General features: G+C 43.3%; 1 protein-coding gene across 1 annotated transcript in view; it reads right to left on the bottom strand.

The window, feature by feature from the left end:
• Positions 1-27,195, bottom strand: part of ARFGEF3 (ARFGEF family member 3) — a 112,798-nt gene that overhangs the window by 30,437 nt on the left and 55,166 nt on the right. Inside the window, exons 14-26 of the mRNA XM_070733582.1 lie at positions 26,203-26,368; positions 25,317-25,424; positions 22,577-22,792; positions 22,265-22,375; positions 19,937-20,087; positions 18,461-18,775; positions 17,647-17,780; positions 15,913-16,058; positions 7,009-7,188; positions 5,259-5,406; positions 4,343-4,465; positions 2,937-3,034; positions 1,398-1,542 (exon numbers count right to left, since the gene is read on the bottom strand). Coding sequence (XP_070589683.1) covers positions 1,398-1,542; positions 2,937-3,034; positions 4,343-4,465; positions 5,259-5,406; positions 7,009-7,188; positions 15,913-16,058; positions 17,647-17,780; positions 18,461-18,775; positions 19,937-20,087; positions 22,265-22,375; positions 22,577-22,792; positions 25,317-25,424; positions 26,203-26,368 — 2,041 coding nt within the window. The remainder of the gene's footprint in view (positions 1-1,397; positions 1,543-2,936; positions 3,035-4,342; positions 4,466-5,258; positions 5,407-7,008; positions 7,189-15,912; positions 16,059-17,646; positions 17,781-18,460; positions 18,776-19,936; positions 20,088-22,264; positions 22,376-22,576; positions 22,793-25,316; positions 25,425-26,202; positions 26,369-27,195) is intronic.

Below are 27,195 nucleotides of genomic sequence, written 5' to 3'. Positions count from 1 at the left end.
AGGAAATAGTTTGACAGTGTTGAGGGAATTATTTGTTTAGCAGAGTGATGGCGTTCGGGAAAAAATGTTCTCGTGTCTACCGTGTTTCCCCAAAAATAAGACCCTGTCTTATATATATATTTTGAACCCTGAAGCAAGTGCTTGGCTTTACTGCCATGCACTCAAAGGCCCAATTGGGCTTATCATCATGGGATGTCTTATTTTGGGGAAAGCAGGACAGTTGCTCTGATGTGCGGTGCTCTATAGCGTCATTTTGAGGGTAGGAGTTGAAACAGTTGAAGCAAATAATCAAATAGATGGGTTTTGCAATGGAAATTCATTAGATAATACTTTAGGAGACATTCTCTAAACCAGAGGTTATAGAAACTGCAGGTTTTACAGCAGATCTGGCCCTTTATAGTAGCTGAATTGCATTTCCCTATCTGGAACAGACCAGAGATTGGATTTGGAACAGACTAGAAATCAGATTGGGAGACGTTTTCTTTTCCCACAGTGGCTAGGCTCCAACTTGCATTTACACATTAAAGGCTGTAATATAACTGGGAAGAAATTTATGCAAACAGATTTGCTTAGTACAGTGCATGTACCTAATCTGCTTCAGATGGAACAAGGGGAACTATAATTAGTCAGAACCATGAAAGGACATATATTTCACTACAGGAAATCTTCCAAAGCACCTATGGTACCTGATCATAGTGCAGAAAATGACACTGACCCCTTTAGTTCTGTGTTAACATTTTAGGCTCCCCCTGAAAAATTCTCTGGGCAATTCATATCAAATATAAATTTAAATCTACCTCTCTTTTCTTTTTAAAAAAAACTAAAAACTTTTATGGTTGCAACTTTTCCCTTTTAGTAAATTATCTACCTGACAAGTGAAAATGATGTCAAATTCTGATTTGAATCCTTGGGCTTTATATCATGTATAAATATATACACAATATAAATATCATGCATATATATACATGCACACGCACAGACACCATATTTTTCGGACTATAAGATGCAACTTAGTATAAGACACACTTTAGTTTTGGGGGAGGAAAATAAGAAAAAAGCTGATTGGCAGGTGGATGGCTTCCCGGAATACCCCCAATCAGCTGTTCCAAGAGGTGAATTTTAGTAACAGGTTCATTGCTTTTCCCCCCTGCCTCTGAAACATGAATTTCAGAGGCTATTTTTCTGAAGCTCCGTTTCATAGGCCTTTTTCAGCCTCTGGAACTTCTGTTTTAGAGACTAGATGGGGCTACATTCAGAGTATAAGACGCACACAGATTTTCACCCTCTTTTTTGGGGGTGGGGGGAATCTGCATCTTATACTCTGAAAAATAGCGTAATCAATTTTAATCTATCTGTTGAACTTCATATGGCATTGTTAAGGCACCACATTTGCTTACCTGTGTCATCGTCAAACTCCGAAAGGACACATTCAATGCCATCCTCGCTGCTCGCGGATCGTTCCTGGATCTTTTGGGGTAAGTTAGCAAATTTCCCACTGAGAAAAATAGGCTTCAAGGGCATTTTGTAGATTTTGGCAAGTAGCTAAAAAGGGATGGACATAGTGTGATTCATTTGGGATTTCCATTGGCATATCAAGACATTAAGATACATATTTTAAAAAACATTCTGCTAAAATATTTTTTTAAAAACTTTTTGATAGTCTAGCTCAGTGATGGCGAACCTTTTTCCCCTCGGGTGCTGAAAGAGCATGCACACGCACTATTGTGCATGCGCGAATGTCCATACCCACAATTCAATGCCTGGGGAGGGCGAAAACAGCTTCCTGCACCCCGCAGAGACCCTCTGGAGGCCAGAATGGACTGTTTTCTAACTTCTGGTGGGCTCACTATGGTCATGTTTTGCTCTCCCTAGGCTCCAAAGGCTTCCCTGGAGCCAGGGGAGGGTAAAAACGCCTCCCATCCCCGCAGAGGCCCTCTGGAAGCCGAAAGTGCCCTCTCAGAGCCTCTGTGTGAGACAAAAATTAGCTGGCCGACACACACACATGCACGTTAGAGCTGAGCTAGGGCAATGGCTCACGTGCTAGCACCCATGCCATAGGTTCATCATCACTGGTCTAGCTGGTTAGAATGAACTACAGCAATAATAATATAATATTATTTTACTGAAAGAGTAGTAGATCCTTGGAACAAATTTCCACCATACGTGGTTGGTAAATCCACAGTACCTGAATTTAAACATGCCTGGGATAAACATATATCCATCCTAAGATAAAATACAGGAAATAGTATAAGGGCAGATGGACCATGAGGTTTTTTTCTGTCGTCAATTTTCTATGTTTCTATAATAATAATAATAATAATAATAATAATAATAATAATAATAATTATTATTATTATTTACTAGACTTATATGCCGCGCCTCTCTGAAGACTCGGAGCGGCTCAAAACAAATACAAAGCAGAAATCTAATATTAAAAACAATTATAAAACCCATTATAAAACAGTTATACCATCCAGTCATACAATCCAAGCAATGATTAGGTACAGATAAGAAAATGATGCTAAATATGAGAATGGAGAATATGGACCATCACATAACTTTGAAACAATATTCTTCTATTTTCACTGTGATTTTAATTTCACTGGCCCTTTTCTGACCATGTGCTTACAACATAATGATAATTACTTGGAAATGTAACCGTAAATGTGACAAACAGAATGCAAGTGTTAAACTCCTCTCCCACTTTACACACCTAGGAGTGAACAATGTGGCATTAAAAAAAAAAACAATGGGGGAAGCCGACACTATTTCAGTCTGGAATGTATCACTTGAGATTTGAATATGTAGCCCTCTCTACTAAGCCAGGTCTTCAATGCACATGAAAGTCTGACTGTGTGTAAGAGCTTCTGATTAGGGACTAATTTAAGTGCCTTGATGGACTGACAGCTGAATCAATGCGGCTTCATTCCGCCCACCTGGGAACACTTCCTGAGATAATCAAGTGCAGGAAGGCACAGATCTGTAGAGGGGTATCCTGATGTACAGTCACCAATATCCTTGCAGTCTGCTTCCCCTGTGAGGAGAGAAAGGAAAGGTTGACACATGATAGATTAAAAGACTATTGCTGTTATGAACTGTGTGTCAATCAAATCCAGAAAGGTTTAATTCAGGCACAGAAATAAAACAGAATTTCAAAGCATCAACATGTAGGGGGAGGCAGAAAAAGTGCTTGGGAGTATACACAGAAATTGTTGGCTTGGTTCAGGGATCAAATATAATGCTGGAGAGCCCATGTGCTATATCTTTCACTAAACAGTGTGTCGTTGGGATACAAATGTTTTGTGCAATAACAGTTAAAGTTTATAGCCATGTTCTTATTTAATCTATTTCTAGCTTTATACCAATACATTAAATATCTAATATTATGACAATACTCTTCACAATTTATTTAACTCTATTAATACATTTCTTGTATTTCACTCATCTACTTTTGTTTTTAACTTTTATATTTATTCTCTAATAAATGCCACAAATGTTGATGGAGTTAGCAGAGATGGCTAAATTGACTGTTTGGATCAAATAAAGGAATATAAGTATTTTTGTTTCTATTTGGAAACCACTTCTGCACTTTGTGCTTGAGGTGGAAGAAACTTTGATTTCGGGTTTTCTTGACTATATAGATTTGTTGTTATAGAAATGGCTAATTGATACTATCATGCAAAAGTAAAAAGTTGAGGTTTGATGTTAATACCTTATTCTAGTGTACCAAAGGGAGTTGGAAATCTACACCATTTTTTCTCTTTTCTTTTCGACAATTCTTTCTTCCCCCTTTCCTCCCTTTTCTTCCCTACTATTTGCTTATGTACCTTTATATTTTGTATTATAAACTAAAGCTGCTAAAAATAAAAATAAATATGCTGGCCATCTTGTTAATCTTCAGCAAGTGTACCAATTGTCTGCACTCCTGGGTTTTAGAGCCTAGCCAATTCTGAATTTAGAGTAATAGGAAAGCTGCAAAAAACTCTCCTACAATAGTTAATGAATGCTAATTGAAGGTATAATATAGGAAATGGTAGTCTCCAGAAAACAGCAAAATAGATATCTAAAATACAATGAAAATGTTCTCCAGCATTCTTGGAAAGTTATGGCGGTAGGAATGGATGGCCACAGAACATCATAAAAGTTCTATATGGATCCACTTCCATAAATCACAGAGCTGGTATTTCCACATTCATTAAAAGAAAATAACAAATTATTGCTGCTTTAACTGCATTCAGAAATAGTTCTTGGTGTTGGCTATTCTCCAGTACCCACTGTTTGCCATCTGTTTCAACCAACATAAATCCTTATATGACATAAAATTTGCCCAAAAGAGTTTTACCCAATCCTTTGACAAACTTCATAAGACATATGATGTAACTGGTGGCTGCATTTGCAAAAACTTGGATGTTGTCGGTATTTAGGAAAGCTTCGAAGACATCAAACACTGGAGCCTGGCATTTTCCTAAGAGACAAAATATTTAGATGATTACAAAATGTTCCATCTTCTAGAGGTTGAATGGCTTCAGAACACCTAATGTGATTTGTTGTGGACTTATTTTGAAGTATACCCTCTGCATTTTAAAATTATGCCCCACAGTTAAGTCCCAAGCAGGTTTATGCAAGTGTACTTAGGACTCCAGCATAATGTAATGTTTCCAATGCCAAATTAAACCAAGAGATATTCAACAAACATATATTTGTCTATACCGAACAAAACAGGAACTTTGAATTCTGATTGCAGCCCTAATAGTGTAAGAATAATCTGATGATATGCATGGTCCTGTTGATTAGCTACAGTGAACAATAGGCACGGCATTCATTCACCTTGAGATCAGTAGGAACAAAGATAAGCATAGATTGTTTTCATGCTGAAATTGTGAGGTTTTGGAGACTAAAAACAGTATTGCGTGGAAATGGCTATCAATAGTCGCCAAATTTAAAGACACAGTTATCATATGGATTGTTTAGATGGCTTTAAGTGTAGCTTTCAAAATCAAGCATAACGATAATAGAGATTTCTTAAAAATCAGTGCTTATCATACTAGATTAGATTTTTCCTGAAATATGCTAAAAACTGAAGCAATAAAAACCAAGCTTTATTTACAAATAGAAATATTTGATTATTTTTCATATTTTGCAGCAAAGTTTTGTATTACCGGGTTAGTCAGTATTTTTTGGTATTTTGTAACAGATTGTTTTTCAGAAATTAATTCATGAAGTAAGGGGTGGGGGAAGAGAGAATGAGAGAACCTCACCCATCAAATATTCTCCAACAAGATACTCTTTAACTTCTGATTTGCCGCCGCTGCTGCGCACAGTTTCCAAAGCACTGAACAATGGTCTCCAGCCTGATTGAATTCGAGTTGAGCACACCTCCACCAGTTCTCCTATAGATGTGACCACCTGGTATAATTGAAGCACCAAAGCGTTACAAAGAAAACAACCAACATAAAGACAATGATAAGCTGGATCTAGACTAAGCTAGGCTCAGAACACACTCACTGGGATCAAGGAAATGAATTAGAAAGAGGCCTCTCATTGGGACCTACGCTTATGAGTAACTGGGCTTGTGACCTTATTTCAACTTTGCGCTTTAGAAATTGGTGAAGGTTATAAATGTGAAAATAGATCAAAGTTAGTTTTTCATTGCTGTCATAACTGAAAGTGACCATGTATGAGGTGATTGTTAACAAAGAAAACATGTGGTTCAGACTCACAACATCCACTAACTTCGGTGAATTTCCAGACATATAATGAAATTTGTGTTATTTACTACGTAAATTTATACACTATAGTAGTAAGGACAATATGGAAAGATATGAGAAATATGAACATTAAAACTGAATTGAGGAGTGCCTGAAAAATGAAAGCCCTAAATTCTGGAATGTTCTAAACATGGCACTACAGCTTTATGAATCGCATATGTATACATCAAAGAAACCAGGATATGGATTACTACTATCAACATCTTTATCAGCTATATGTTTTTAATCATGATACTAAAAATATTTGTCCTGTGATGAGCAGAATACAAGCTTAGTAAATACTAATAAAATAAAGTAAAATTTAAAAAATTATACAATAAAATAAGTTGAAAACAAAACAAAATTTTGTGTAGGACATCTCTACAACTGATCATTTCTATATTTCCTCACAATATTTCTATTTCAGCTATTCACAGTAATGTGTTACACATAATGTTGATCCTGTTAAAAGCAAATTCTGTAGTTGTTAAAGAAATCATTTTTTCTAATTGTTTTGTTGGGAACTGGAAAACAGCAAAACTGTTAGAAATTGTGGTTGCGTGACTGCAAGATACTGCAAATAGCCATAAAGGTGAGTCAGCTGCCCAGAGCCCAAAATATGATCATGTGACCACACAGCTTGTGTGAGGTCATTATAATATCAAAAGCAGATTGTAAGTAGTTTTGGAGATATCTGTGGTAACTTCAAACAGCCCACTGCTACTTCTATAAATAAATGCAAAATTGCATCCGCTAGAGCAGTGATGGTGAAACTTTTTTCCCTTGGGTACAGAATGAGCGTGTGTGTATGCTACTGCGCATGTGCTAGTGCGCACACCTATAATTCAATGCTTGGGGAGGGCAAAAAAAGCTTTCCCCACCCTCCCAGAGGCCCTCTGGAGGCCAGAAATGGCCTGTTTCACAACTTCTGATAGGCCCAGTAGGCTCATGTGTCACCCTCCACAGGCTCCACAGGCTTCCCTGGAGCCAGAGGAGGGTAAAAACGCCCTCCCCCATCCCCCTGGAGGCTCTCTGGAAGCCAATAACACCCTCCCCAAGCCTCTATGTGAGCCAAAAATCATCTGGTCGCCACACACATCCACGCGGGAGCTGAATTAGGGCAACGGCTCACGTGCCAGCAGATATGGCTCCGCGTGCCATAGGTTCGCCATCATTGCGCTAGACACATATTTTTTTTTTAAAACCAAGACTTAAAAGCCTGAAGGTCAGATCCTCCTTACTTAACCAAAATCTAGCTTGCCTGGTCCTGAATGTCCTCATCGCAAAGTTCAAGCTGCATGATGCGCTCAAAGGGACGGAAAAGGGCCTCGTTGAAGTGAAAATGAGGCGGCTCATTCCAGACTGTCAGAACCTCTGTCAGGATGTCATGGATAAAAGAAACAGCCTTCCGAGAAACATGCGTTTCTTTGTGGCAGGCAGCCTGCAGCGAGAGAATTCGAGGCAAAATGAATAATATTTTTGTTAATAAGAAAATATTTTGAGCAAGAAAACTGAGGAAAACATAGACCTTCTAATAGGAATCTAAGCTTAAGGAAGGTCGTCATTTAATTATTTGGTTACTGTATTTTCATTTTGTCTTCTTTTATTCCCCACATAGGGACGCGGTGGCTCAGTGGCTAAGATGCTGAGCTTGTCGTTCAGAAGATTGGCACTTCAGCAGTTCAAATCCCTAGTGCCACGTAACAGAATGTCTCATGTTACTTGTCCCAGCTTCTGCTAATCTAGCAGTTTGAAAGCATGTAAAAAAAGCAAGTAGAAAAAATAGGGACCACCGTGTGCCTTCGGCATTTAGTCAAGCCTGCCACATGACCACGGAGATGTCTTCAGACAGTGCTGGCTCTTCAACTTAGAAATAGAGATGAGCACTACCCCTAGAGCCAGAAATGGTTAGCACACATCTGGGGGGCGGGGGGACTTTACCTTTACTCTTTATATATAATTTGACTGCTGTATATCAAGTTCAACTTGGGGACAAAAATATTTGTATTCACAAAAAATAATAATTGTAAGATGCACCAAATATATGGGATACTATAGCTCAGTGGCTCTCAGTCTTTCTATTTATTTATTTATTTATTTGTTTGTTTGTTTGTTTGTTTGTTCGTTCATTCATTCATTCAATTGATATGCGGTGACCCCCAACCAGAAGTCTAATGCCAATTCTCCCAACAGAGCTTTAAGCTGATTGTCAGGAAGGTCATAGGGACACCCCCACTGTAAATGAGTGATTGGTTGGGTCCAAGGCACCAGAATAGAAGCTTTAGTTCTAACACCATGGGGAATTTGCCTTTTCCAATGGTCTTAGGCGACCCTGTGAAACAGTCGTTCAACCCCTAAAGGACTCCTGACCCCCAGGTTGAGAACCACTGCTATAGCTGAACTGATAACTATATACACAAATAGGCAAGTAAAATAGATTCATTAAACACTAAAAAGCCAATTATATCAGAAAATGACAACAGTATAGGTCACCTCACATCAGGCTACAGTGGGGCAGCAAAAATGGAGCTCCACCTCAGAGCACCCAATTTGTACTGAAAGATGAAAGAAAATGCAGGGCATCCTACATAAGCCACGTCCACAGTGTGGTAGTAAAAATGTTGGTAGCCCTTCACTGCCTCACATGGTTTCCTCAAGAACTGTTGTCTTCCAAATTTTAACATCCCCATTTAGTATTTGTATTAATAAATGCAATACATTTATTGCATCCTCTTCCATTTTGTGGATGAAGAAACTATAGGCCAATATATCTGGAAAGCACTAAGTTAGAGAAAAATCTCCTACATTAGAACGGTGTGTGCGCGTGTAACTATGGCTCCTTTATGGCTAGTTCAGGAATTCTGGGAGCTGAAGTCCACAGGCCATAAAGGGAACCCATCCTAGAGCATTATCTTTATTATATAATTTTATTGGCCTTCACAGATTATTTTATGCACCTTAACTGGAGTACAGTACCTAGAGTACTGTATTCAGTTCTGGTCACCACACTTCAAAAGAGACATTGAAACTCTGGAGAAGGTGCAAAAAAGAGCAACCAAGATGATTAAGGGATTGGAAACCAAGACTTACGAAGAGAGACTGAGGGAACTGGGCATGGATAGCCTAGAGAAGAACCGTTGAACTTACCTGAACGGTCTTCTCGCTGCACTGTGAGGAGAGTCCAATGTGGGTTGTTCTTCAGCCTCATTGGCAGGGACTGAGTTAAAAATTAACGTATTTATTATGTCCCGCCCACCTCTGCCTCCCCAGGTTCAGTCAATAAAAACGAAGGAATAGTGGAAAAACCCAACTTTATTAACTAAGAAAATAACTGTCAACGTACTGAACCCCTGGGCCAAGAAGCCGGGAGGGTTTGGACTCTCCTCACAGTGCAGCGAGAAGACCGTTCAGGTAAGTTCAACGGTCCTTCTCCCCTGCACTGCTCGGAGAGTCCAATGTGGGATATACCCAAGCAACCAAACTAGGGCGGGTTAGGCTGGACCAGGGGTGCCTGAACACAAAACCGCTGCAGCACTCTTCGACCGAAGGCCGCTTCCGATGAAGCGAAAGTGTCTATCTGGTAATGTCTGATGAAAGTCGTGGGGGCCGCCCAGGTTGCGGCCTGACAGATGTCATCGATCGACGCCTGTGTGGTCCAGGCGGCTGTGGTGGCTGCACTTCTGGTAGAGTGAGCCGTGATTGTCCTTGGTAAAGGTGTACCTCGTGTCCTGTATGCTTCCATGATGCAGGACCGGATCCATCGACTGATAGTCTTAGAGGACACCCTGTTGCCCATGGATCCTGGGAAGAAGGAAACGAATAACGCTTCTGATTTCCTGAAAGAGTTGGTCCGTCGAATGTAAATCTTTAGCGCTCTACGGACGTCCACTTTGTGCCAGCGTAAAACTGACGGGTGTGAGCCGTGGGTACAAAAGTCTGGTAGTATTATATCTTGAGACCTATGAAATCTCGTGTTGACTTTTGGTAGAAAACTGGGGTCTAACCGCAGAGTAACTCGATCCGGGTGGAACACGCAAAGGTCCGGCCGGACTGACAGCGCTGCAAGCTCCGACACCCTGCGAGCAGATGTGATGGCCACTAAGAACGCCACTTTGATTGATAAAAGGTGAAGCGTGATTTCTCTCAGTGGTTCAAATGGTGGTCCTGTAAGGGCCTGTAAGACCAAGGTCAAGTCTCAGGACGGGAAATGATGGATAACCGGAGGGAAGAGGTTTGAGGCCCCCCGGAGAAAGTCTTTAACCCATGGATGATGGGAGATTGGGGGAAGGGGGTCTGGCCTTAAGACCGTGGCTATAGCTGCCACCTGCCTGCGAAGGGTGTTTGGGGTCAGCCCTTCGTCTAGCCCCTTCTGTAGGAAGTCCAATAGATGCAAAACGGAGGATGAGCGAGGTGGGATCTCTCGAGCTCTGCAGAATCTACAAAACGCTGCCCATGTCGCCTGATAAATGCGAGTCGTTGATGGGCGTCGAGCCGATTGGATGGTATGAATGACCTTTTCCGACAGAGATTCCCCCCTTAAGCGGTCCCCCTCAATTTCCACACGGCAAGTCTCCACCACTGGGGGTCTGGGTGCACTAACGACCTCTGCGTGAGGGAGAGTCTGTGGAATGGAATCCTCCACGGAGGGGAGGTTGAGAGGTCCATGAGGTCTGCGAACCATGGTCGCCTGGGCCAAAATGGGGCGACAAGGATCACCTCCGCCCGCTCTGAGAGTATCTTGGAGACTACCCTGGGTAGAAGGCAAGTCAGAGGGAAGGCATAGAGCAGTCCCCTTGGCCATGGGGAGAGGAGCGCATTGATACGGTCGGCTCCCGGGCACGGGAACCGGGAATAGAACCGGGGCACTTAGTTGTTGAGGTGCGTGGCGAACAAGTCCGCTACCGATTCCCCGTAACGATGTACAATGTCCTGAAAAACCTCCGGGTTCAATGACCATTCCCCCGGGTCGATTGTTGTGCGGCTCAACCAATCCGCCTGAGTGTTGTCTGATCCTGAGATGTGTTCTGCTTGGATCGACACCAGGTGCGTTTCCGCCCAAGACATCAGGGAATGAGCTTCCTCCATCAAACGGCCTGACCTCGTACCTCCCTGATGATTTATATGGGCCCTTGTCGCTACGTTGTCCGTCATGATAAGGACGTGCTGTCCCTCTATCCTGTCTGCAAAGGATTGGAGTGCCTTGAAGACTGCCCTTAGTTCCAGCAGGTTGATATTGGGGTCCCTCAGGTCGTCCGCTGTCCAGAGACCCTGGGCCACTCTGGAACCGCAATGTGCTCCCCAGCCGGAGATGCTCGCGTCCGTGGTGATTGTCACCTCCCGATGGTGTAGGAAGGGAGAGCCTCTGGTTAGCGCTGGAGACGTCCACCAGGGCAGAGAGCGACGGACCGGCAAAGTGAGATGCACCAGGTGTTTGGAGTGGCTCATGCGTGCTCTTTGGAAGGGGAGGAGGAGCCATTGAAGTGGGCGGGCGTGTAGCCGAGCCCATGGGACGATGCCGATGCAGGAGATGAAGACTCCCAGCAGCTGGGATAGAAGGGCCAAGGGGGCCCTGGTGCGGTGCTGAATGGAAGCTATCAGCATCCTCACCCTCTGCTGCCTCTCTGACGACAGGTAAACGATCCCGGCTGCAGAGTCTATCAGAGTACCAAGATGTAATAACCTCCTGGTAGGTCGCAGGTGGCTTTTGGCGTAGATGATCGTGAAGCCGCAGGTCTTTAGAGAAGTTATTGTCCGCTGAAGGTCTAGCCTGGCCTGTTGAGGACTGCTGGACAAGACGATTATGTCGTCCAGGTAGGCCATGAGACGTATGGACCTGGTTCTCAGGTCGGCTGTCAACACATCCAAGAGCTTGGTGAAAGCTCTGGAGGCCGATGAAAGGCTGAAAGGCATGGCCTTGTACTGAAAATGCTGGTCCTGTATACAAAAGCGGAGAAATCGTCGATGATGCGGATGCACCGGTACATGCAGATACGCCTCTTTGAGGTCGATGGAAGTCATCCAGTCCTGACACCTGATAGATGCCAGGATTGACTGCAGAGAGTGCATCTTGAATCTTTGGTAGCGAACGTAGATGTTCAGATGCTTGAGGTTTAGAATCAGTCGACAACCGCCGGATGCTTTGGGAACCACAAACACGATGGAGTAGAATCCCAGTCCTTGTTGCTGGAGTGGCACCGGTTCTATCGCCCCGATGTCCAAAAGGTGTTGTACTTCCTGGGCAATCAGGGACCGTTTTTGCGGCTGAGAGAGTGTCGGGCATTGCAAAAACCTGTCTGGAGGGGTCTGTAAGAAGTTGATTCGCAGTCCGTTCGTCACGGTGTCCAGCACCCAAGTGTCGGTGGAAATAGCCTCCCAGGATTCTGAGAAGGACTGCAGGCGTCCACCTATGGGCACTTCGATGGGTGAGTCATTTCTGTTTACGATACCCTCCTCTGTTCCTGCCCCGAAAAGGTCTGCAGGACTGCTGGAACTGTCGGTTTCTGTCTCCGTAACCGGTTCTGTCCGACCTGAAGGATGGCTGCGTGTAGGAGCTCTGTCCATAGGTCCTGGTGCTCGTAGCTGCGGGCGCGGCCGCGTCCGACCGAAAGGACTGCCTTCTGTAATATGGTGCCGCCCGCCTCTCTTGCCTCCTGGCCGACCTCGGTAGCACCTTCTTCTTGTCCTTGTCCTCGACTAGGACTGGATCCAATGATTCTCCGAAGAGTTTAGCCCCCTGATAGGGAGCGGTTGCTAGGCACCATTTCGATTTGGCGTCCGCCTGCCATGAGAGGAGCCATATTAGGCGTCGAGTGGAAAGGTTGGTAGCCATGGCCCGGGATGAAAACCTTGAAGCCGCCAAGGTGGCATCGGCGGAAAACTCCATGGAAGCGATCAATTTATTAATGTCCTGGAGGAGGCGAGCGTCCTCTGGTCCAAGCCTGGGGAGGATATCGCGAAGCCAAAGGATTGAGGCCCGGTTGAAGAAGGATGCCGCCATTGCAGCCCTCAAGGACCAGGCGCAGAGTTGATGCATTTTTCGAATCAGGTTCTCAGCCTTCCTATCGTCGGGCCGCAAGCCGTCCGCCAACTCCGATGGAACCAGGGCATTAGATATTAATGAGGTAACTGGGGTATCCACCGACGGATACTGGAGTAGATCCTCTATTTCTGGATCAAAGGAGTAAAACTTTTTGTCCAGTGCTGAGGGACCCAGAGCTGCTGCTGGTTGCTGCCAGGGCCTCTTTATGTTTTCTGCAAATATAGGCACTGCAGGGATATTTTCTGATTCCCTTTGAGGTTCGTTAATAAGTCTAGCAGCGGGTAGGATACCCACATCCTGGCCAGCTATCTTTTGGGCACTTGTCAAAGTCAGTGTGGTCCTGGCCTTGTTCAAAAGAACCCTGTAAAGGGATGCTTTAAATAAGCCTGTCAGTACTGGTTGCTCAGGTAAGGTGGCTTCATCCTCTGACAGCTCATTTTCTGAATCTGAGAGGGCCTCTCTTATTTCTTGCTCCTCCTGAAGGGAGTCATGAAGAGAAGGGGCAGATGTGGGAGCTGCCCAAATATCCTGCCTGCTGGGGCGAGGTGGTAGTGGGGATTGGTGCTGCTGGGCGCCAATTGCTATGCCCTGAGCGTATGCTGAGGCTATCATGTCTTGTACTGATGGTGACATGGTCTGCCAGTTATCTGCGAGCCCCCTGAGTCCTGCTGCCGTGGGAGTAAAGGTGGCTGCAGCTGCTGGAGGTTGGGAAGCAGGCCTGCTCCATTCTGACCTCTGAAGCCCCTCAGATGGCAGTGGGGGGGGCGCTTAATGGGCGGTCTGGTGAAAGATCCCCAACACCTGTAAAGGTAGGCCCCTCAAAGGTGGCTGTTGGGAAGGCATGTGGACCCAGCGGGCTTTGGTGAATAGCTGGGATAATTGTGGCTGAGGGGCTAGGCCCCTGTCTTGGTTTTGCCTTTTCCAATTGGGCCTCGAGGGCCTTTATTTTCTCCTCAGCCTCCTTAAGGGCAGTTGAGGACTGAGAGCTCTTCCCTTTGGATTTTGAAGAGGGCCCCTTATCCTTACTTTTAGCCTTTGATGAGACCGCCGGAACGTTGGGGCTGGTTTGTGGTTGAGACATAATTGATATCACTCACAGATTATCACAGAGAAAAGACTGCTACTCAATGGAGGGTAAAGGCAGAAATGGAGCCTCTGCGTCTCCTACAAACCACGTCATCAAGTCCCCTTGCCTGTGATTGGCTAAGGGCTCAGGCAGAAACCTCTTGGGGCTTAGATGCCTTGGAAACGCCCTTCCAAAATGGCGCCCGTAAATCAGCCTACTCACTGGCCACGTCAGTTGCCTTTAAAATGGCGGCCGTGACGTCAGGCGGGAAAAACGCCCGGTTTAAAAACGGCTTGAAGGGACCCAGGAGATCAAGTCTCAGTATGGCGGGCGCAATCCCTGGCGGTTAGCGACTTCCGCATGGTCGCTGCCCCCCCCGTCCTCCGATTTTCCAGCTGCCGATCTCCCGGCAATTTTCTGTTCGCCCGGGGCTAGACTGCCAAACAGCTGATGTCTTTGCCGCTGTCGTTTCCTCTGTGCCGCTTCGAGCGGCAAACGACTTAATCGGAAGGATAAGGAGACCGCCAAACAGCTGATGGCATTTCGGTTTGTTTTCCTCCGTGCCGCTTCGAGCAGCAAGCGTTTTGGCCGCGGAATTCAATTAGACCGCCAAACAGCTGATCTCCCCTTCGGGGAAATTCCTGGCTGTTGCCATCCCCTTTGATCGGTAAGTACCGATTCTGGGGGCATCGTTGCGCTGGATGAAAACGGAGGGAGGGGGGGCTGAACGTGGACGTCAGGGACCCCAATCCAGCGATCCCTGTCCTCAAGGCAATACTCCGGAGAGCAGTGGCCTCTCAGGGATTGAAGAGTTGGAGAGCAATACCCCAGAGGGCAGTGGCTCTCGGTGTAGAAATCTTCCTCCTGTAGAAAAGGGAAAGAAAAAAGCATTAGTTAGAAAACCAGAAAGAAATTCTCTCTTTCGAGAGAAGAAAACTCATAGTCCCTACACTATGACTGAGTTTTTAAGACTGAACCTGGGGAGGCAGAGGTGGGCGGGACATAATAAATATGTTAATTTTTAACTCACTCCCTGCCAATGAGGCTGAAGAACAACCCACATTGGACTCTCCGAGCAGTGCAGGGGAGAAAAGGAGGGCCAGAGCGGACATGATAGCAGTCTACAAGTATATGAGGGGATGTCACAGAGAGGAGGGGATCACTTTATTCTTCAGGGCACCAGAGGGCCGGACGAGGAACAACGGCTGGAAGCTGACCAAGGAGAGATTCAACATGGAGATAAGGATGAACTTCCTGACGGTCAGAGCGATCAACCAATGGAACAACCTACCAGCGGATGTTGTGAACTCCAACACTCTGGACATTTTTAAGAGAAGATTGAACTGCCACTTGACTGGTGTACTATAGGGTTCCTGCTTGGGCAGGGGGTTGAACTCGATGGCCTTCATAGTCCCTTTCAACTCTAACAATAAATAAATAAATAAACTAGATGCTCTGAAGATAGCTACCACAATCTACAGACTGGAATATTACAATTTGTTCTACATGGGACTAGGTCATTTGGAAACTTCAACTAATGCGAAGTATGACTGCTTATATGTGCAGTCACGATAATGCCACATAATGCTGCTGTAATAGGTATGGTATAGGGTGCCAATTGGTTTCTAAGTGCAATTTAGGATGCTGTTTATTACCTAGAAAACCTATCTGGGAGGTGGGTATTTTAGGCATCCACTTGATCCAGGTGAATGGAAAGCACCTGGCAATTCCCTCCTATCAGGAAGCCAAATACAAGAGAATTTGGACTCGGATGTTCTTAGTGGCAGCTTCTTTCCTTCCTTTGGAACAACTTAAATGTGAAGGCAAGATGGCGCCACTCTTATAAACTTACAAAGAATAGTTAAAATAGGGCTATTCCAGAAGGCCTCTAGTAATAAAACAGGTTGAGGAAAAAAAAAAATCGACTTCCAGCATTTGAATTTCTGGAAGCTGAAGGCAATTTTTCACTTGTCTAAATAAATAAAATAATAATGTAATATGCAATGTGAAAATAGTATAAACTCTATATTTTTCCTCTTCCCACGCCCAATTTCACTCACTTCCACTAAATGAGGAGCCACTAGGTGCCAACAGCGCATAAGATGGAGCAAAGGCCGTTTTCTACTCCTCACAATTCGAAGCATGGCTCCTCCAAGACGGAACAAGTGAAGGGCACTTCTTCTTTCTTGAGTGGATTTTATTTCTCCTACAAGAATGAATAGAACAGAATTCTTTATTGGAACGATGAGAAGACTAGCAATAATAGTAATGTAGCCTTAGTGAATAGTTGACAGTGGGTGAGAGAATTATTTTTTTAGCAGAGCGATGGCGTTGGGGGGAAAAACTGTTCTTGTGTCTAGTTGTCTTGGTGTGAGGTGCTCTATAGCATCATTTTAAGGGTATGAGTTGAAGCAATTTATGTCCAGGATGCAAGGGTTCAGTAAACATTTTCACGGCCCTCTTTTTGACTCGTGCAGTGTCCTCAGTGGAAGGCAGGTTGGCAGTAATTGTTTTTGATAATGTGTAGAAATATGAGTTCCAGACTGATGAAAATCTAGAAGGTTAAGACCAGCTTCTTAATCTGAATCGCCACAGAACTGGCAGCTGTGTAGATCATCTGTTTGGAACCCATATCGCATCTCAGACATTAACACCCTTGAAAATGTCCAAAGATACTTCACCAGAAGAGCCCTTCACTCCTCCACTCGAAACAGAATACCCTACGAGACTAGACTTTCAATCCTGGGCCTAGAAAGCCTAGAACTAAGACGCCTTAAAAATGATCTAAGTATTGACCACAAGATCATATGCTGCAACGTCCTGCCTGTTGGCGACTAGTTCAGCTTCAACCACAACAACACAAGAGCACACAACAGATTTAAACTTAATATTAACTGCTCCAAACTTGACTGTAAAAAATATGACTTCAGTAACCGAGTTGTCGAAGCGTGGAACTCATTACTGGACTCCATAGTGTCCTCCCCAAACCCCCAACACTTTACCCTTAGATTATCTACTGTTGACCTATCCAGATTCCTAAGAGGTCAGTAAGGGGCGAGTACAAGTGGACTAGAGTGCCTTCCGTCCCCTGTCCTATTGCTCTCCTATATCTCCTATACCTTTCTTCTATTCCTATATCTCTTCTTCTATTCTTTCATTGATATGTTCTATTCCTATATCTTCTTTTCTATTCTTTCATAGATATATTTTACTATGAATATCTCCTCTATAACCCTCATCATGTATTTTACTGTGTATATATATATATATACCCAGTAAAACTCTCATTGTGTATTGGACAAAATAGAAACATAGAAACATAGAAGACTGACGGCAGAAAAAGACCTCATGGTCCATCTAGTCTGCCCTTATACTATTTCCTGTATTTTATCTTACAATGGATATATGTTTATCCCAGGCATGTTTAAATTCAGTTACTGTGGATTTACCAACCACGTCTGCTGGAAGTTTGTTCCAAGGATCTACTACTCTTTCAGTAAAATAATATTTTCTCACGTTGCTTTGGATCTTTCCCCCAACTAAATAAACAAAATAAATAAATAAATCATTAACATTCTTGAACATGTATTGCAGTGGTGGGTTTCATTTATCTCAGGAACGGAAGCCCGCGTGATGACGTTCTGCTGGGTGGGCAAAGCACTCCGCCACCACTACTACTGATTTGCCCAAATCGGGCTGAACCAGTAAGAACCCGTCAGTGATGTATTGTTAACAATTTTGCATCCATAATGAGAACCAAAAAGAAGTTAATGGTACCTGTTCCAGAAGCATACCTGGCATGGCCAAAGAATAATCAACTGTATCTGTAACTGACTGGAAGAGTTGAGATTGGGAGGCCTTTTTTAGCTGGTATAGAAAACCTCCCAAAGCTACCAGATTCAGCTTGTCCACAGCATCTTCAAAAAGCCTTTATGGAAAGAGGCAGAAGATATCATTCCTTATCAAATCTTCACTCCATATAAGCAACTAAGCAGACATATGTTACCATTTCCCCCCTCCTCCTCTATGGACAAGAGTTTAGCACACTGATATAGTACCAAGAAATGCAAAATGGTGACACTTCAGTCAACAAGGCATGGGGTATTTCTGATAGTCCTGATTAGCAAGGAATAATTTGATTTTGTTGACCTCGAGTAACTTATAAAAAAAAAGTATGGTAAGAACAGTGATCCCTCGATTTTCGCGGGTTCGAACTTTGCGAAACGGCTATACCACAGTTTTTCAAAAATATTAATTAAAAAATACTTTGCTCTTTTTTCCCTATACCACGGTTTTTCCCGCCCGATGACGTCATACATCATCGCCAAACTTTCGTCCGCCTTTAATAAATATTTTTTTAAATAAACTTTAATAAATAAACATGGTGAGTAATAATCTAAATGGTTGCTAAGGGAATGAGAAATTGCAGTTTAGTGGTTTAAAGTGTTAAGGGAAGGCTTGGGATACTGTTCATAGCCAAAAATAGTGTATTTACTTCCACATCTCTACTTCATGGAAATTCGACTTTTGTGGGCGGTCTCGGAACGCATCTGTGAAAATCGAGGGAACACTGTATATCCAAAACTACATCCGTTGTTTTACTAATACCTGTCAGCTTGATTAGAAAGGGTGAGGATAGCCTTGGCAGCACTGCTCCCGGTCATCAGGCTGCCTCCCCGGAAATCAAAAGCTCTCCCCTTACTGCTTTCTTTGATGAGATCCTGAATGGATATTGGTTGGATGACAGGATTGTTTCTCAGGGCTGCTTCTTGCTCAAGAATCTGTTCCTGGGGAGAGTCTGTAGCCTGAACTTCACCCTGAAGTGTTACTGCCCCCTGCTGGGCTTGGGTGATAGTTACAGGTGGCTGAGAAGTGCCATCACTGAAATGGGCATGTTCCAGAGTGCTGATGTATTCACATACTCTGAAAATAAAAATGGGAAACATAGAAACATAGAAGATTGACGGCAGAAAAAGACCTCATGATCCATCTAGTCTGCCCTTATACTATTTTTTGTATTTTATCTTAGGATGGATATATGTTTATCCCAGGCATGTTTAAATTCAGTTACTGTGGATTTACCAACCACGTCTGCTGGAAGTTTGTTCCAAGGGTCTACTACTCTTTCAGTAAAATAATATTTTCTCATGTTGCTTTTGATCTTTCCCCCAACTAACTTCAAATTGTGTCCCCTTGTTCTTGTGTTCACTTTCCTATTAAAAATACTTCCCTTCTGAACCTTATTTAACCCTTTAACATATTTAAATGTTTCGATCATGTCCCCCATTTTCCTTCTGTCCTCCAGACTACACAGATTGAGTTCATTAATACGTTTTATGCTTAAGACCTTCCACCATTCTTGTAGCCCGTCTTTGGACCCGTTCAATTTTGTCAATATCTTTTTGTAGGTGAGGTCTCCAGAACTGAACACAGTATTCCAAATGTGGTCTCACCAGCACTCTATATAGCAGGATCACAATCTCCCTCTTCCTGCTTGTTATACCTCTAGCTATGTAGGAAAGTGAACCATGGTATGGATGGTTCTCCTAATTTATTATCTGCAAATCTCATTGGCTATATCCAACATTTATCTGTTAAAGCAGGGGTCTCCAAACTTGGCAACTTTAAGACTTGTGGATTTCAACTCTCAGAAAGCTGAATTCTGGGAGTTGAAGTCCACAAGTCTTAAAGTTGCTAAGGTTGGAGACCCCTGCTTTAAAGGACATCTTCATTAATTTCAAGAATGCAAACAACCAAGGTGCCACTGTAGGAACCAATTCAACAGCAATTATGTAAAGTAAAATCTGCAAATTCTGAAAACGAATACAGCAAAATAGTAAAACACAATATTGCATTCCTGCTTAATTATTACAAAACCTTCCATAAAGCCTTTAAAAAATAAAAATAAAATAAAATAAAGGGACGGATAAAATTTTGTTTTTTAAAGGAGTCAGAATAATTAGAGCAAAGCGGCTGATAATAACTTAAGCAATCAGCCCTGTGTCAAGTTCACTTTGGAGAAAGCTGCCTGCAAGCAAAACCACATTGCAGTCTAAACTGGCCTCACCCAGAGCGTTTCCTTACCTAAACACGTGAGGCCAACAGTCTGGATTGTGGCTTCCCATCTCCAGTCCCACAGCAAGAACAGCATCCATGCATAAAACATGAGCGGTGTGGAGGCAGACACCTTGCGCCTTCCCCATCTGCTCCAGTTTCTGCTCCACTTTCTGTTTTACTGTATCATTATATATTCAGACAGAAAAGAATATATTTTAAAAGCCTAATGAGTTTCAGTGTAGTATATAAATACACTTGAGCCTTTTTTTATTACTTTCCAGCCAATTTATCATTATTATTACTATTATTACTATTATTACTATTATTATCAATATAACACAGCATACAAGATCACTATGCTGGATTTCGTATTTCCTCACCAGACGAGCGCTTCCCAAGCACCTAGGACTGTGTGATGTAGCAGCGAATTATGTTTGCCTATCCCAGTAAAGAAGCCTTTTGCAATTGACAGATGGAGATTTTGTCAATTCCGATGGTTTTCAAATGTCCACTGAGATCCTTTGGCACTGGGCCCAGCATGCCAAGTACCACTGGGATCACTTTCACTGGCTTATGCCAGAGTCGTTGCAGCTCGATTTTTAGATCTTCGTATTTCACTAATTTCTCTAGCTGCGTCTCCTCAATTCTGCTGTCTCCTGGGATTGCGATATCAATGATCCATACTTCCTTTTTTTAAAATAATAATAATAATAATAATAATAATAATAATAATAATAATTATTATTATTATTATTATTACTACTATTAATTAGATTTGTATGCCGCCCCTCTCCGGAGACTCAGAGCAGCTCACAACAGCAAAACACAGTACAAATCTAATGATTAAAAAACAGTTAACAATTAAAGCAGAAATGGTTTGAGATGGGCCCCCGAAAGAACCCAGAGTGGATGGGGTTGAAAATGTTAATTTCTTAATTTTGCTGTAGTGCATTGGAGGGATTTAATATATTGAGAGTATAAAAGCACCATTCCCCCCTTCTTGATTAAGCTATTTTTTTCACTCCTTTGTAAGGGAAGAGTCAAAATGGGTGCCATTAGCTGTTCAAGGAAAACTATTTTGCCCATTCCAGTGTCATCACAATATCGTTTGTTATGCCACCCAAGCCTCCAGGCTGAAGAAAAAGATGTTCCCAGTTAAATAAACACACACAAATTGCCCCATCCTATATTCAAGCCTAGAGTCCCACTGGCACTGTTTCCAATCTTCAAACGTTTAGCAGAAAAGGGGAAAAAAAGTTGAATGCTGATAGGTTAAATGGGCAATGTTTCTGATTGCCAGCAAGCAATATGTGTGTGCAAGTATGTGGACCAAAAACAACTTGAACTAACAGGTTGGGCAGAATCAGAAAGTTCAAACCCATTTCCCGTTCTGTATATTTGTGGCTATTACAAACAGATAAAACAGAAGATCAGCAGATAGGAAATAATCTCACACTCGTATACCACCAGCTATAGTTTCTTACTTTATAGGATTCTTGGTTGCAACTCCAGTCAAATCTTATCGGGGATAAAATGACAGTCTCTCTTGAGTCATGTTCCATTTACATTTATTACTTCATATTATTTTCTTGACAAGGTAGAGAAGTGATCCGCCATCATCTACTTTGGTAATTTTTTCTTCCCAACTGAGTCAAATGTAATGGTCTGAGATTATTTCCCATCAAGTATAGAATAGAATAGAATAGAATAGGATTTTTATTGGCCAAGTGTGATTGGACACACAAGGAATTTGTCTTGGTGCATATGCTCTCAACGTACATAAAATAAAATATACATTTGTCAAGAATCATGTGATACAACACTTAATGATTGTCATAGGGGTCAAATAAGCAATGAAGAAGCAATATTAATAAAAATCTTAGGATATATGAATGGGATCCAACCTTACTAAACCTTTTCACAACTGGAAACTTTAGAAACTTTAGAAACAGATGTTTATTTATTTATTTATTTATTTATTTTATTTGATTTGTATGCCGCCCCTCTCCGCAGACTCAGAGTTATTATGGCATAGTATTGTCACAATAAGTGATAAGGTGCAGTTGACTTTTCACAACTGGAAAAGTCAACTGCACCTTATCACTTATTGTGACAATACTATGCCATAATAACATCTGTTTCTAAAGGGCTTGCATATGTAAAATTTCTATTCTTGTTTTATGCAGTGGGATTTTGCCTCTTTTAAATCTGTAAAAGCTTTTTTTTCTTTGCTTGAAAAAAGCATTCTTGACCTTGCAGAAGATATTCGCCCACAATAAGGGGGTTAAAAAAATGAGCAATATAGAGATTGTGAATATGTTGACGGAGAGCCACCGAGCATCTGAGAAGTTGTACCTTGAGCAATGGCATCACTGGGTTCTTGGGCATCTCTTTCCTCTTTCTCCTCTTGAACGCACGAGGCGGCTGCCATCTGAGCAAGGGCTGATGCACAATTAGCAGCAACTCCTACGATCAGGAGGAAAACATCTGATGAATTATGGTTCATTCCAGGAGCCGTTAACCATGCATTTGCTAAACATCTGGTAGCCCAGAAGGAGAAAAACCACATAGCTTATTGTTCTCCTTTGCTGAAGCTTCCTTATTGGATACTGAAAGAGTGCACCGATTTATCTAAAAATGAAAACTATGCCGATGAATACAGTCTACCTAAAGCACAACTGAGGCGAGCTGCCTTCCTTAGCCCATCTAGACTCATGCAGATGGCATCCTTCTCCTTTTGGTTCTGTTCCTTGATGCCTTCAGCCCCAAGAATGAACGCTAATCCTTTGGAGCTCCCTGCCATGCGGCCAGTCAGAGGTGTCGATAAGGTATCAATCAAATTCTTCCAGCAACCAATTAGAAGGTATCGGGCGAAAGCAACTCCTGAAGCAAAGAAAAAATGAAGGACAGTCTTAGGAATTATTCTAACTATGCTAAATATTTAATCAGAAGTTATAGCTAGGGATGGGAAGGGAACAGTAATTTCCTCCCATCATGACCGTAGGGAAATTCTCTCCATCATATTAACATTAGCCCATAAATATACCTTCCACGGATACTTATGGGATCATTCCCCCCACCCCCTTGGAGCTAATAGAAGGGCAAAGAGGAGTTTTTCATAAGGAAAGGCAGTAGCGGGCTGCAGCCGGTATGGTCCGATACGGCATCCCGGTAGCAAAAATGGAGCTGTGTGCACAGCACCAGCTGACCCGCGAGCAGGCAGGCTGGCGTGAGATTTGGCTTCTGCGCTAGTACCCAAATCTTGCGTGAGGACGCATGCACGATTGAAATTTCAATGATTTTTTTTGCTTCCATGCATGCGCGGAAGCAAAAATATCAGCAAAAATCACCGAAATCTCGCTCTCTCACACATCGCACAAGATCTCGCTCTCTCACACATCGCATGCCCGGAAGCCGAATCTTGCGCCAATGCACCCACATGCTGGATGCACTCACGCTCGCCACTGGGAGCACTCCGGTAGTGCCGGTGAAGAGGAACCCCCACCTGAAGCAAGGACATGGCGAGGCCAAAGTTGGGAAAGAAAGAGAAAGAAAATGAGAAACCATCCCAAAGGTTGTGAATTTCAGTAATTCCTTGCAACCTCATGGTTCATCTTTCACAGATTCGCTATTTCATGGGCTTTTAAAGGGGGCTTAAATCCATTAAAAATTTTAAATCCATTAAAAATTCATAAAATTCTTCTACAGTACTACTGTACTCTATTAAATACAAATTAATACAAATCTAAATTAAATTAAAGAAACTGGTAGGATATCACATGTAGTTCCAGCTGAGAAACATTATAGAATGACTGTTTAATGCAAAGAGTGGGTTTAAAAGTCCAAATACTCATTAAATACATAAAAAATTATCTTTCTTCTACTTCACGGAAAATCGTTTTTCATGGGTGCTCCTGGAACGTATCCCTGGCGAAAAAAGAGGGATCACTGTATTCCCAAATCAAGCACGCATTTAGAACAGAACAGAATTCTTTACACAATGTACATTTTAATGAACCATAATGTTAATGACATCCGTGAAATGTCCCAAATTGGAAGGGTGGGGGGAACAGTTCACTGTCATAAGTAAAAAAGTGTAACCAGATTTTAAATGAGATATGTATCACACAGGCAGATGTAGAAGACACCGAAAAGGAAACATTTCCCTTGCAACCAATAGGCAAATTTCTAGCCCAGTGATGGCGAACCTTTTTGGCACCAAGTGCCCAAACCCAAACGTGTGTTCAGACACCCAAAAAGTAGCTGGCCGACATACACATGCCTGTTTTTTTTACTGTTTTCAGGGTGTTTTCAGGCTGCAATAAATAATAATAAAATCTGTTTCTAAAGGGCTTTGTATATATACAAGGGGTGTTTGTCCAGGTTCGCCTGGTGCAGCAGTTGCGGCCCTATTTGGACCGGGAGTCACTGCTCACAGTCACTCATGCCCTCATCACCTCGAGGCTCGACTACTGTAACGCTCTCTACATGGGGCTACCTTTGAAGAGTGTTCGGAAACTTCAGATCGTGCAGAATGCAGCTGCAAGAGCAATCATGGGCTTCCCCAGGTATGCCCATGTTACACCAACACTCCTCAGTCGGCATTGGTTGCCGATCAGTTTCCGGTCACAATTCAAAGTGTTGGTTATGACCTATAAAGCCCTTCATGGCATCGGACCAGAATACATCCGGATCCGCCTTCTGCCGCACGAATCCCAGCGACCGGTTAGGTCCCACAGAGTCAGTCTTCTCCGGGTCCCGTCGACTAAACAATGTCATCTGGCGGGACCCAGGGGAAGAGCCTTCTCTGTGGTGGCCCCGACCCTCTGGAACCAGCTCCCCCCAGAGATCAGAATTGCCCCCACCCTCCTTGCCTTTTGTAAGCTCCTTAAAACCCACCTCTGTCGTCAGGCTTGGGGGAACTGAACTACCCTTTCCCCCTAGGCCTATACAATTTATGCATGGTATGTTTGTGTGTATGTTTGGTTTTAAATAAGGATTTTTAATTATTTTAAACATTAGATTTGTTATATGCTGTTTACTAGTGTTGTTAGCCACCCCGAGTCTACGGAGAGGGGCGGCATAAAAATCTAATACATAAATAAATAAATATAGGGACATTTCTGGCCATTTTCAGGGCCAAAAGTGGCCCAAAAACTGACCCCCAAAAGCCCGATTCTTGGCTGTTATCAGGCTGTTTTCTGGCATTTTGGTTCCCGCAAAGACCAGCTGGCTGTCACATATGATACCGGAAAAGCAGCTGGAGATGGCGCATGTGCCCACAGAGAGGACTCTGCATGCCACCTCTGGCACGTTTGCCATTGGTTCTCCATCATGGATCTAGAATAAAATATGACACTGATATATGATATGTGAGCCATGCTGCCCACTGTGCACATCCCTTTACCTGCCATCAAGGTATCATCCGGTTTCCAGCTCTGGGATAGAGGAGATTGTTTGGAAGCCGAAGCCATCAGCTGCCCGCCTATTGCACTGCTTCCTAAGCCATCGATATCTGCAAAGGAAAACATCTGGATAAGACATCTGTTGACATATCACTCTTGTTCTGTCTTTCAACTCCGGGCACTCATAAAGTCATGGAGATCAACTTGAAATTATTAATCCCAACAGCTTACCCACCAATTATTTTAGGAAAAGGAGGCGATATCAAATGAATCCCCATATGTGCCTTGGTGGTGCAGTGGTTAGAGTGCAGTACTTCAAGCTGCTTCTGCTGAATGCTGGCTGTAGTTTACCAGTTCAAATCTCACCAGGCTCAAGGTTGACTCAGACTTCCATCCTTCCAAGGTGGGTAAAATGAGGACCCAGATTGTTGGGGGTCATATGCTGACTCAGTAAACCGCTTAGAGAGGGCTGTAAAGCACTGTAAAGCGGTATACAAGTGCTAAGTCTAAGTACTATAGTGCTATATTTAATATATTAAACACTGGGATAAACATACAGTAGTACCTCTAGATACGAACTGCTCCACATACAAGTATTCCAAGTTACGAGCCGAGACGCGAGCAAAATTTCTGTTCGACACCCGAGCTCAAATTCGGGATACGAGCCAAGCTTCCACTAGGTGGCGCAAGAATTCCATGATTCCAGTTATCTCGGCGTGAAAAACAAAGCCTAAAGGCATTCGTTCAAGATGCGAGTTGATCGACATACGAGCTCGGGTCTGGAACGAATTAGACTCGTATGTCGAGGTACCACTGTATTTATGTTCATGTTAACACACTTGTTATTTTTATATAGTATTCAAAGGGCAAAACTGTTAAGGAACTAACCTGTCAGCATAGTGATGAGTGGAAGGTTGTGCTCTTCAGGATTTCCCCAATAACCAGCTTCCCCGAGAAGATTTCTCTCCAATACTTGATGGTAAAGTTCTTCTACCCAGGCCTGAGAAAATACCATCAATACTCCGCTGGATTGAACCTGCTTCATGAATTCTTTCTGCGGAACGAAAGAGCATTCATTTCATCAGTAAGACGGATGGATTGTTTCTTAAGGTGGATTGTTTCTTAAGGCATTTTACACATGCAAATGTGACAAACAGCACATAATAAGAGATAAAAACAGGGCTGGGATTCAAAAATTTTAGCAAGATGTTCTCTGCCCTGTTGCTGGATGGGCGTGGCCATGGTGGGCGTGGCCTAGTCAGCCTCCTGCATCACAGGGGGAGATGTTGCCCTCCCTAGGTTCTGGGGGCTTTCCTCGAGCCTCTAGGAGGGCGAAAGCAGTCTGCCCAGGCTCCTACTGAACTTCTGGCAGGCCCATTTTTCACCCTCCCTGAGCCTCTGCACGCACCCTGTAATTACCTGCAGCTGAAACAGACCGCGTGCAAACTCCTGGGAGGGGCAGGATGGGCGAGGCCAGCTAGGAGTGGGACTTGGGGGTTCTCCGAACTGCACAGAATCTTAGCTAGAGATTCTCCCGAAGTCCTGCAAATCCCCAGCAGCCAACCCCTACGGGGTGGGTTCCATTTTATGTCGCTGCCGGTTCGCTCAGTAGCACTCATGCATGCAAACAAAATTTCTGCACATGTGCAGAAGCGAAAAACAAGATGGCAGTGCCTATGGCGCTGACGAAAGAACTGACTCAGGGGCGTGGCCAGGCTGCCATTACTGACGGTTCGGAGAACCCGTCCCTATTTTTACTACCAGGAACCCACCTCTGCATCCCTGGATAAAAAACATTGCTATGTTTACAAAGGGAGCCTCAGTATCTCTCTCTGTCTCTGCCTGTCTCTGGCCCTCTCATGCCATTTTGAGGCAATATCA

Source organism: Erythrolamprus reginae, chromosome 1 (assembly GCF_031021105.1).
Source record: "Erythrolamprus reginae isolate rEryReg1 chromosome 1, rEryReg1.hap1, whole genome shotgun sequence".
In the NCBI taxonomy this organism is placed as follows: domain Eukaryota; kingdom Metazoa; phylum Chordata; class Lepidosauria; order Squamata; family Dipsadidae; genus Erythrolamprus; species Erythrolamprus reginae.
The sequence above is the reverse complement of the archived record's forward strand: the minus strand, read 5'-3'. Positions and strand labels throughout refer to the sequence as shown.